The sequence below is a fragment of the Cyprinus carpio genome, chromosome B25 (genome assembly GCF_018340385.1).
Source record: "Cyprinus carpio isolate SPL01 chromosome B25, ASM1834038v1, whole genome shotgun sequence".
Lineage (NCBI taxonomy): Eukaryota > Metazoa > Chordata > Actinopteri > Cypriniformes > Cyprinidae > Cyprinus > Cyprinus carpio.
The window spans coordinates 4,681,413-4,694,612 of record NC_056621.1 but is presented as its reverse complement, the minus strand read 5'-3'; the positions used below and the strand labels follow the sequence as shown (position 1 = coordinate 4,694,612).

The following is a 13,200-nucleotide window of genomic DNA, read 5'->3' as shown; positions in this document are numbered from 1 at the left end:
ATATTAAATAAGAATTGAATATAAATATATATATATATATATATATATATATATATATATAATATTAAATAAGAATTAAATATATATATATATATATATATATATATATATATATATATATATATATAAAATATTATATAAGAATTAATATAAATATATATATAAATATAATATTAAATAAGAATTAAAATATATATATATATATATATATATATATATATATATTTATTTATTTATTTTTAATTCTTATTTAATATTATATTTGTGATGCTCATGTGCTGATCTTCAGTTTTACTCGCTGTGCAGTTCATTGTTACGCTTTTATTGATTGTGAGCTTTTCCAATTAACACCTTTCTTTCTCTCTGAAGGATGTTTTGTGTCTCCAGTGCAGAGGCTTGTCTGAACACGGCCGCCCAGTCTAGAGATATGACCCTACTGTGGTGATGGAAAGATGAAGACGGAGGTGCCAGATTCATCTCTCCTTCATTTTTTCTCACTGTATGTTGTTTGTCGGAGGAGCTGAAGAAAAGAAAAAAGTAATAGATGGAGAGAGAGGAGAATAAACAGGCTGGGGAGAAAGTGTGGCTAGCCACATCTGATAGAGAAAGAGAAGAAGAAGGACGTATTGATGTTTTTTCAGCTGAAAGAGGAGCGATGATGGGGACGGAAGTGGGTCTGGTTTTACCAGCTTTCTCACAGTTGGAGGAAAGTCCACCATTAGGACTCTCTCTTTCCTCTGACCATACGGACACCTGGGCTCCGTCCATCTGCTTGTCCTCTTCCTCCTCTCTGCCCTGTCTCTCTCCTCCTCTTCCTCCGTCGGTGAGGCTGGATGGCGTGCTGGCAGAGGAGTGGCTGGTTCTGGACGTGTATCAGGGCGGAGGAGAGGTTCTCCCTGTGTTCTGGGAGTGTGTTCAGGAGCGGATGAGAGGCCTGCAGTACCTCACACTGGGATCAGAGGACGAGGGGGCGCTAGAGAGAGCACTGAGTGTCCTGCCCCGACTCACACAACTGCGCTCTCTGACCATCAGAGGTACACACACTAACTAATGAATAATAATAATAATATTAATCTGTCTAACCTTTTTCATCAGTTTACATTGTCTCTCTATTTTGTTTCTGTCTAAAGGACACTGTTTCCATGACCCTCAGGGTGACCCTCTCCCCGGGCTGCTCTCCTCTCTGCCTGACTCTGTCTCCTCTCTGTCTCTCCTGGTTCACCTTGATCTCTCCTTCAACCGTCTCTCCTCTCTTCCTCCCGGTCTCCTGTCTCTCTTTCATCTCTCTGAGCTGCTGCTGTGTCATAATCGTCTGACGGATCTGCCGGAGGGTCTGGGAGCGCTGGAATCCCTGCGGCGGGTGAGTCTGCTGGGGAACAGGCTGGTGGATCTGCCCCGGGGTGTGGGCCTCCTCTGCAGGCTGGAGGAGCTGGACGTGTCCTTCAACCAGCTGGAGAGACTTCCAGATGAACTCAGCCAACTACAGGACTTACAAAAACTAGAGCTGTCAAATAACAGGCTCAGATCGCTGCTAGAGACTCTGGGTGAGGAACACACACACACACACACCACTATAATAAAATACACCATTATTTTAATAATATATGAACAATTATAAAGAAAAAAAAATATTTGAAAATTTATTTTAATATAATTTAATTTAATAGTAATATAATTTTAAATTATAAAATAGATTTTTTATTTATTTATGTATTTTTAACTTTATAATTCTAATTAATACAATATAATTATAATTTAGTTAATAACTATACATTAATAAAATGCAATTTTTAGTGGTTGATTGATACATAATTAAATAATAATTACTGTATTTTCCTGTAATAGTTATAATAATATTTTTTCCTGTGTCACTCTTTTAGCCGGTAGAGGTGTGTATTCCATATCACAAAGCACGGAAAGGTGATGCTGCAGTTCGCAGGTTTGATGGTCGGTTTTGGACGACACTACCCACCCTGACCAGAAGGGGAAGTGAGAAACACAGCTGCAGGCCAGTGGGATGCCCAGCGCGGGTGAGCCAATCAGATCCCTCTCTGCCCAAAACCTGTAAGACATCTTGAGAGCATTAATGCACACATGTATATTATTATCTGTGTGTTTGCAGTTGGCCTGCTCCAGTGTGTCACAGTTCTCATGGTTTGTGGCCATCTCGCGTCCTTTCCTGGACAGTTGCTCTGTGTCTCCAGACTGGGCGCTGCTGGTGTCTCAATCTGACCCGGGGATTAAACTTACTTTCCCTCCAGAGTGCACAACAGAGACACGTACGGTCACAATGCAGGTCTGTACAGGAATGTACTACGCCGCTTTGGATAAAAACGTCTGCTAAATGACTAAATGTAAATGTAATCTATACTAATATATAATCTATAGATTAGCTTTTAATAATGAAAAAGTTAATTTTGATAATAAGATTTCTTTTCACGTTTTGATAGTGATAAAATATGATAATAACTTTTATGTTATGGCCAAAAAACTTTTCCAATAAAAATAATAAAAACTTATTTAGTAAAATTAATCTAAATGTTGAAATGTACAGTAGAATGAATGAATAACTGTTTAATATTTTTAAAACCTATATTGTTATAAAGTGATTTTTTTTAGTGTCATTGATATACCATTATAGTTTTTTATATTTTATTTTATTTCAGCTAATGTTTTTTTTTAGCACTGTCAAATGATTAATCACGATTAGTCACATCCAAAATAAGTTTGTTTACATAATATATGCACGTGTACTGTGTATATTTATTATGTATATATAAACACACACACATACCGTATATATTTTTAACATATTTACATGTATATACATTTATATATTTATATTCTTATATTTTATATTATGTATAAATATATTTGATATATAAAGAACATATTTTTCTTAAATATATACATGCATGTGTTTGTATTTATATACAGTATACATAATAAATATACACAGTATACACATACATATTATATAAACAAAAACTTTTATTTTGGATGCGATTAATCACAATTAATAATTTGACAGCACTAGTTTTTTAAACTCAAGTAATACAGTTTTTATGGTTTTGGTTTTAGTTAAATATAATAACCCTGGTTTGAAGTACAAAAATGACCCCTACCTCTAATAATGAACTTCTGATCAGACTATAATAAAAAAACAAAACCGATATAGCCGATATTAGCTGATACTGTTACAATCACAAATCGTTCAATGTTCTATGTTTATGTATTCTATTCTATTTCTATTCTAATTCTGTTTTTACCTTAGGTCCTGCAGGTGGCGCTGTCTGAAGTGCAGGAACCGACCGGAGACCCTCATGCCAGTGCCAGCCCAATGTTATGCCTCTCTCAAACTCCCAGCATGCACTTCCTTCAGCCAATCAGAGTGCAGATTCCTCTTCCACCTGGAGTGACTGGTATTGCATCACATTCACTCTTCACCTCTTTCCAGCAAACGGTTTAATTATTAAACCGAGCAGATCGTAGGCTTATTAGAGTCTCGTTCATGCCTGAAAGATTCAAGTTCACAGACATTAATGCTGTTCAAAACAAATGAGGAATGTGTACAATGATGTCTTCATCTTCAACACTCTTGGTTTAGCATTTAAAAAACCCAAGAAACTTATTTTTGTCAGATGTTGAACTTTGTTATTTTTATGTAATGCAGGGATTCCCAAACTTTTTTATCAGCTGAACCCCTTAGATGTACAGTTTTTGTTTAAATTACCCCAAGATTTTAAGTTAATTTTTTAATATTTTAACAGCACGTTTGCATGTTCTCTGATGTTGATTTATGGTCACATGAAGTGAAAGTAAATAGAAAAAATATCAAATCTTTTTTATTTTGATTTTGTCGCAGGATTAAAGTGGACTCAAACCTCTTTTTAATCATAACAGTGTTTCAGTTCACATTGTATTCGCACTAGGATTTTAAGAAACCAAACTGAATAATAATCATAATATTATTAGTAATAATAATTATGTTTAACTCTTATTATAAAAATGAATATTTGATCATAATTGTAATCATTTCAATTGTACACTGCAAAGCTTTTATTTTGGCAAAATACTAGTGTACTGCATATTGCACAGTATATACTTTTTACTGCCATTTTTAAAATTAAAAAAAAAAATTGTATGTGAAACTGTATATTTTTTAAATACTTTAAATAATGTAATGTAGCAATTTAAAATCATCATACATCATATGCTTAATTTAGCAAACGGTGTCCAATTTAAAAAACGCAGTTGATATTGTTTGACATAATTTATTGTCTAAGAGCCTGATTACACCTGGTCATGCATTTTCACTGATCGGATATCTATCTGATATGTTAAAAGAATTCTGTTTACTCTTAGCCACATACATGTGTCTCCGCAAAACGGATAGAAATCTGATGTTCAATTCCCCTGCTATATGCAAATTTAGGTTCCCATCAACTAAAGCAACAGATATGCACTGCATTTTATTCATCATCAGCTAATTTAAAGATCAAAGACCGCAATAGGAGAGAGATCAGCATCAGCACTGGAAAGAACCTCAGATACTCATCAGCTACTCATCGGTGGCATTGCAAGCTGCATTAGTGCTGTCATATCTGACTATAACACATCATATGGCCTATAACACGCTCTATCGTGTTTATCATTTTAACATTTTGGGAGAAGTCAAATTTACATATGTGGTTTCAACAACCAGATGCATTTACACTTGTTCAGTTTTGTCCTGATGTGGTTTGAGCGATCGGATCAGTCTGGAAAGCGTTTCTGAGGGCATTTACACCTGGTCTTTTCACGATCGGATAGCTAAACAGGCCCTAAAAATAAAAGGTCAAGTCATGGGATACAGTGTCATTTGCTGTTATATTGCACAGTTTTCAAAACTAGAATGATTAGTATGTAGTGTGCTATTTGCTGCCTCTGTAATGTAACAAACAAAACAGTGTGTATTGCAGATGCATGTTTTAGGTTTGTGTGTGTGTGTGTGTGTGTGTGTGTGTGTGTGTGTGTGTGTGTGTGTGTGTGTGTGTGTGTGTGTGTGTGTGTGTGTGTGTGTTTAGGACACATGGTGGACATGTCCCGTTTGCACCTAATGCACGGTGACCCCACGGCCCACACCTGGACTGACATCACTGCTCAGGTGTCGCTTTACGTCACGCACATCTACGCCGTTTTCTCCATCACAAACTTCTCATGGTGAGCACCTATAAACACACATAAACATAAAGTGAACCCATACAGTCTGTCATGTATAAGTGCTGTTAATTGATTAAAAAAATTAACTAATGAATCACATTTTATCTGAAATTAATCGTGATTAATCCCACCTAACATTAAAGTTTGTAAATATATTGCTTATATTGCAATAATTTCACATTCTTCAAATTAATGTAGAAACATCAAAGACAGTATAATTTCAATAATTTGTTTAATGCCATCTATTTTTATGACTGAAGGTGAGTATCACTGCTATTACTTTAAGAGCTGCCACTGCTGAATGTGACTCGGATCTGACGCGCATCGTATATCGTATTTTCTCACACCTCTTTCGGTGCATCCTCCGGAGGTCGCCTTTGTAGGCTGCATATGTCATCAAGGATGTCTTATATATATACACACACACACACACACACACACACACACACACATATATATATATATATATATATATATATATATATATATATATATATATATATATATATATATACACACACACACCGCACACACACACACTGTCAAACCATATATTATATATATATTATTCTATAATTTTTTATATTTTTTTACTAGTGGGTGCAGGACACTATACAGTAGTTCATTTATGTAAGTGAGGATAGCAACATAAAGTGAACTGTGTCATATTATACCCCAAAATTCTTCATACAGTGGACTATCAGTAAAATTGATAAAAATTTGGGACCAAAAATTATTCAGACACTTTGACCTGACCATATTTTGCTTAAGTGTTTTTTCTTTAATTGCTAATGCAACCTTTTTACACCACAGACTGAACAAAATTAAGCATTGCTTGGTAAGTGGTTGATCTAAATTGGTATTATCTAATAGTGTTATTAAATTTAACAGCTGACAGCTATTCAACCAAATTCGTTTGTGAGACAGTCTAACAGAAGGATGGCATTATCAAGATGAATTTGTTCTGACACAGTTTAACTCTGAGATCTTGTCATATTTTATTACCATTTTCTAAAATATAGCGAATATACTGTGATAATGTGAGAAATTTTGAAGGTGTCTGAATAAAATTTTGGTTTGACTGTATATATATATATATATATATATATATATATATATATATATGTGTGTGTGTGTGTGTGTGTGTGTGTGTGTGTGTGTGTGTGTGTGTTCAGGTACTGGTTGTGGTACAGGTGTGTTAGTGGGGTCGTCAGGAAGATGTATCACCGCTTGAAACAGTTCCGGGTTCGATTTCTGGCACTACAGAGAAAAAACGACCCAGAGCAAGTTCTGCTGCAGTGCCTGCCATTGGACAGGGTGAGAGTACTTTATGAAAAAGTCATGTTAGGGCTTCCATGCTATTTTGTATTTAAGGTGCTCTGGGGGAAGCATACTAAGTCAAAAGTCTCTGTGCTTACAAGGTGTTTAAACTAGTGCTGGGCAACGATTAATCACATCCAAAATAAAAGTTTTTGTGTACATAATATGTGTGTGTGTACTGCGTATATTTATTATGTATATATAAATACGCACACATGCATGTTTACATTTAAGAAAAATATATTGTATATATATTAAATAAGTTTGTATATAATATAAATGAAATTAATATAAATAAATACATGTAAATATTTTCTAAATATATACTGAAAGCATTCTATATATATATATATATATATATATATATATATATATATATATATATATATATATATATATATATATATATATATATAAATGTGTTGTTATATAAACATTGTAAATATATACAGTACACACAAACTTTTATTTTGGATGCGATTAATCTAGTTTAAACTCTTACAGGAAGTCAACCTATGAACTTGTTCATAGTTATAGGCTATGTACATTAAATTAGGATACATATTTTTTTCCTTTAAAATTACATACTATTCCTTTATCAGTCACGGTTCTTGTCTCTTTTTAGGCTGAAAGCAGGTTGGTGTCTCTGTCGGAGCAGTATGAAGGTCCTCAGCCGTCTGAGTTGTGTGTCCTGCTTAAGGGAGAGCAGTTTTTTGCCGGTTTTGAGAGAGGCATTGACATCAATGCAGGTGGACACACACACACACATAAAACAGAAAACACTACAGCCTACTATCAAACATACTAAAATCACAATAATAGCTCAAGTTTATTTAGGGGATTGTAATTGGAATGTGTTTCCTCAGACCGTCCCGACTGTAAAGATGGCAGACTCTCATTCACCTTTTACTCTCACCTGAAGCACATTAAAGAGGTGCACGTATGCCCGACCCACCCACAGCAGGGCACAGTGAGAGGACAGGTGAGACCGGACTTGGGGTCATTCAGGGGTCATAGTTGTTGGATCAGCCCAGCATTTCAAGTCAAAAGTAATGTAATAAGATGTGTGTCCTTCTAGGTGTCATTTTACCGCGGTGAAGTGCCCAGTGATGAGGAAGCGGCGAGTAAAAGAAAAGGTCATGACAACCAGTGGATGGCGACGCTTCCTCTCCGGATTTCTGTGAGCGATCTAGAAGATCTACTGTACAACATTATGACTATGTCCCAAAGCACACAATGCTATATTGTGTTTTATAAGATATCTCTCTTAAGTTTTGATCCAAAATGTAATACCCAGTGAAAATAAATACTTATTTATTTATATTTAATAATAAAATATTTGGCACTGATAGCCTTGTGGCGCAACTATATACATATAGCTCAACTGCGTTTAAGAGCTGCGGGTGACGCGGTTATTTTAAAGGGATAGTACACCCAAAAATTAAAATTCTGTCATTAATTACTCTCTCTCATGTCGTTTCAAACCCGTAAGACCTTCGTTCATCTTCTGAACACAAATTAAGATATTTTTGATGAAATCTGAGAGTTCTCTGACCCTCCATAGACAGCAATGTAATTAACACGATCAACACACAGAAACCTAGTAAGGACATCTGTAAAATACAGGTGCTGGTCATATAATTAGAATATCATCAAAAAGTTGCTTTATTTCACTAATTCCATTCAAAAAGTGAAAATTTTATATTATATTCATTCATAACACACAGACTGATATATTTCAAATGTTTATTTCTTTTCATTTTGATGATTATAACTGAAAACTAAGGAAAATCCCAAATTCAGTATCTCAGAAAATTAGAATATTGTGAAAAGGTTCAATATTGAAGACAGCTGGTGCCACACTCTAATCAGTTAATTAACTCAAAACACATGCAAAGGCCTTTAAATGGTCTCTCAGTCTAGTTCTGTAGGCTACACAATCATGGGGAAGACTGCTGACTTGACAGTTCTCCAAAAGACGACCATTGACACCTTACACAAGGAGGGCAGGACACAAAAGGTCATTGCAAAAGAGGCTGGCTGTTCACAGAGCTCTGTGTCCAAGCACATTAATAGAGAGGCAAAGGGAAGGAAAAGATGTGGTAGAAAAAAGTGTACAAGCAATAGGGATAACTGCATCCTGGAGAGGATTGTGAAACAAAACCCACTGAAAAATGTGGGGGAGATTCACAAAGAGTGGACTGCAGCTGGAGTCAGTGCTTCAAGAACCACTACGCACAGACGTATGCAAGACATGGGCCACTCTTGAACAACAGACAGCGTCAGAAGCATCTCGCTTCAAAAAGGACTGGACTGCTGCTGAGTAGTCCAAAGTTATGTTCTCTGATGAATGTAAATTTTGCATTTCCTTTGGAAATCAGGGTCCCAGAGTCAGGAGGAAGAGAGGAGAGGCACACAATTCACGTTTCTTGAGGTCCAGTCTAAAGTTTCCACAGTCAGTGATGGTTTGGGGTGCCATGTCATCCGCTGGTGTTGGTCCACTGTGTTTTCTGAGGTCCAAAGTCAACGCAGCCATATACTAGGAAGTTTTAGAGCACTTCATGCTTCCTGCTGCTGACCAACTTTATGGAGATGGCAGATTTCATTTTCCAACAGGACTTGGCACCTTCACACAGTGCCAAAGCTACCAGTACCTGGTTTAAGGACCATGGTATCCCTGTTCTTAATTGGCCAGCAAACTCGCCTGACCTTAACCCCATAGAAAATCTATGAGGTATTGTGAAGAGGAAGATGCGATATGCCAGACCCAAGAATGCAGAAGAGCTGAAGGCCACTATCAGATCAACCTGGGCTCTCATAACACCTGAGCAGTGCCACAGACTGATCGTCTCCATGCCACGCTGCATTGCTGCAGTAATTCAGGCAAAAGGAGCCCCAACTAAGTATTGAGTTATGTACATGCTCATACTTTTCATGTACATACTTTTCAGTTGGCCAAGATTTCTAAAAATCCTTTCTTTGTATTGGTCTTAAGTTATATTCTAATTTTCTGAGATACTGAATTTGGGATTTTCCTTAGTTGTCAGTTATAATCATCAAAATGAAAAGAAATAAACATTTGAAATATATCAGTCTGTGTGTAATGAATGAATATCATATACAAGTTTCACTATTTGAATGGAATTAATGAAATAAATCAACTTTTTGATGATATTCTAATTATATGACCAGCACCTGTAGTCCATGTGACTAGTCCATTTTGTCAATTCAGTAGTCCATTTTTGTGTGCAAAGAAAACATAATAACATAATTTATTCAGCAATTCTTCTCCCTGAGTTAATAGAGAGTACCCCAGAACGTAATCGACGTAATCAGCATTGTTTACGTTCAGTAGACAGTGCGTGCATGCTGAACGTAAACAATGCTCATTTTTTATATTATATTATTAAATTAATTTTTTATACATAACAGTATAATTCATATAATATTATTATAATATAGATGTTTATTTTGAAATATTATATAAGCATAAGAAAGTGTATTTGTATTGTTATGTTATTGTTACTTTAATATACTTTATTAAGCACTGTATGTTTACAATTAAAGAAAATTGTTCCAATTAAAATGCACAATTTAAAGTGTTTATTAGCAGCCTGCTAATGTATTAGAATCATCCTTGAGCGATTGTCAAGATTCTTGTGTACAGGCTGTGTGTGCTGTAAGTGATTATTATCTAATGTTTAAAATCAGACACTTATTACAGTAGGTTCTCTTTTGGTTAGGATGCTGCCTGTGTATCCTATGATATACAATAAAAATAAAAAATATTTCAAGTTTGAATCACATATTTCGGTCTATAATGTACCCTGACAGATGAATGAGTATTGTTTTATTATGTACACACAGAACGCAGACTGTGATGGGAGCATCTCCGGCGAGCTGAACCTGGGTGACCCTGAGAGCGGCTACCTGACACTGACCAACCTGCTGCCCATCTCCTTACGCATCAACCAAGAGTGGCAGAACATCGGCATCAACCTGGGCATCAGCTACGACCAGCTGGAACGCATCCGGAACCAACACAGGTGGGCATCAGATCAGAGCCAGCAGAGGGCGCTGTGAATCAGGACCAAACGTTCAGGCTTTATTACAGGACTGATTTACTCCAGATTTTACAACGCATGTGATCTCCAGATCCACTTAACAATTTCTGTGGCATTCAGTGATGCAGTCATTTCAGTAATAACAGGTTAGACATAAATTGTACTACCAAATAGGTTGTTTTTCACATTTATTGCAGGATTTATCATTAAGCCAGAGCAGTATGTCCTCATTAATATTCATGAGATTTTAATATCTTAAGTTCAGTTTTCCCATCACAGACGTGTTTGCGCTGGTGTATAATCACTCATAATGATGAGAGAGAGAGAGAAGCAGTGTGAAAATGAGTGCTGGAGGAAAGGAATGAAGACAGCAGTGGTTTTATGAGGGGAATGTGAGTGTTTTGTGTTGATGGCTCAGCCATCTGGGACACTGCAGGAGACGGTACACACTCACACTCATGCATGCACGCTCAGTCTGTTCTGTAGTCTGTTCGGCTTTTTGTCTTTAATGTCTCTCAATTCAAGTGACATACTTTATTATAGAACAATAAGCAAAATAAAGCAAAAGCATTAAATAAAAGTACAAAGCAATGCCAGTCACAAAATAAGGCACAAAATGCATTTATTTCAAGGCGTATGTCATGACATTTCTTCTCATTTTTCATTTCAAGGCATATTTAATGCCATATTTTATGTCAGTATTCATTATAAATGAATACTTTTATTCCTTATTTATTTACATGCCTTATTAACTTTTTAAAAGTTTTTATTTATTTATTTATTTAAGACACTCCTAATTCTCATTACTCTAATACTGCCAGAAGATTCTCTTTTACGACTCCCATTATTTTTTAATGGGAATAGTAGTAATAATAATAAAATAATAATAATAATAATAATAATTATGTGTGTGTGTGTGTGAAGTTTTAACATATATATTATTTTGTGTGTATATGTTTAGTATTTTTGAGATGCCATTACTTTTTATTAATATTTAGTTTTGTCATATTTTCCATTTTCTTTTTCATTTTAGTTAAGTTTTAATTGTTCTGTTTTTGTTGTTAATTATATATATATTATATATATATATATATATATATATATATTATATATATATATATATATATATATAATTAACAACAAAAACAGAACAATTAAAACTTAACTAAAATGAAAAAGAAAATGGAAAATATGACAAAACTAAATATTAATAAAAATTATATATATATATATATATATATATAATTTTTTCTTGAAACATTGAAAATTAGAAACTTTCTGAAATAAAATAAGATTTTTAATACTTTATTTCATTTCTGTTATCATTTTTTATTTGAAGTAACAAAAACCTTTTTATTTTTTTTTATTTTTTTTTATGATAATGACCTTGATGCAGGGTTGTTGTTGTTGTTGTGTTTTTTTCAGATTACGTCAATAATCAAAGTCAATAATTTAGGAGTTAAAAGTAATAAGAAATCAATGCAAAAAATCTGTTATTTAGACTCGTGTTTAATTTTAGTTTTACTTATTTATTGTAAAATTACATATATTTAATTATTTATTATAAATAAGAATAGAAATTATTATAATATTCTATTATTTATAAATTACTTTTGTTATATAATCACAATTGATCATATCATTTATAATCATATTATCTTTAATTATATAGTATATTTAATTTAGTAAATTATGTCTGCTTTATACTTTAATTGACAAAATTCGTACATGTTAGATCATTTTAGCAACAGTAATAGTAGCAGAAGTAGTTACAGTTATAGTAATAAAAATGAAATCTCCTTGTGTTTGTTGTTTTCTCAGGGACTTTGGGGCCCAGGTTTTGGCGATGCTGTTTCATTGGGCGAGAGGGCAGCAGGGGGCGGGGCCCTGGGGGCAGACTCTTGCAGCGGCTGATGAAAGCGCTGGTGGACAGTGGTAGGCGGGACTTGGCTGAGGAAGTAGAGGACATAGTGACTCTGGGGAAGAGGAAGTATGAAGAATCACTAAAGAGAGTGGGACTAGAGACAGCAGCCAGCTCTGCAGACCCTCAGCTGACACATTCACATTGTGCTGCCAACATCATGACATATAAACTCCCAGCACCAGCACTGGACTCGTCTCACAGGATGGTCACTGGGTCTCAGAGCAGCTGTCTGAATGACGTCTGTCTCTCTCTCCTGCACCTCTGCAGCTCACAGTGTCCAGCAGATGTATTTTATTTGTAGTGAGACACGATGCTGCAAATTTACACTGTGACAAATGAGCCATCCGTACTTGTTACATGTTCTTAAGTGTTTAACCAAGAAACAATCAAAAATATTTTTTATGTATGTGGGTGAATCCCACGCAGCCTCTCAAAAAAGGTCATATTTCACCCTAAAATCAAAAAAAAATGTGATTAATTTAACATTAACTTATATTTAAGAAATAGTTATACATTTTTTCATAAAGAAAATGAAGCTATTTTGGGACAAGCACATTTTATCCCCCCTTTCTTATTACTGAAATGCTTCCAGGTGTTTCTTTCTTTTTATTTTAATCTTTTATTAAAGGCTGTGTGTGTGTGTATATGTACCTAAGCATTTCCTATATTTTTATATATATATATATATAT

At 34.7% G+C, this 13,200-nt stretch overlaps 1 protein-coding gene across 1 annotated transcript; it reads left to right on the top strand.

Moving 5' to 3' along the window:
* Nucleotides 1–265: 265 nt before the first annotated feature.
* LOC109051242 (p53-induced death domain-containing protein 1-like) lies at nt 266–13,156 on the top strand. Its single transcript, XM_042752801.1, is given in 14 exon segments — nt 266–1,034; nt 1,131–1,544; nt 1,795–1,796; nt 1,881–2,030; nt 2,123–2,296; nt 3,275–3,422; nt 5,067–5,202; nt 6,378–6,519; nt 7,148–7,271; nt 7,389–7,504; nt 7,601–7,702; nt 10,390–10,568; nt 12,408–12,461; nt 12,463–13,156. Coding segments are annotated over 14 exon segments (2,580 nt in total). The 5' UTR covers nt 266–544; the 3' UTR covers nt 12,812–13,156.
* The last annotated feature ends 44 nt before the right edge of the window (nt 13,157–13,200 follow it).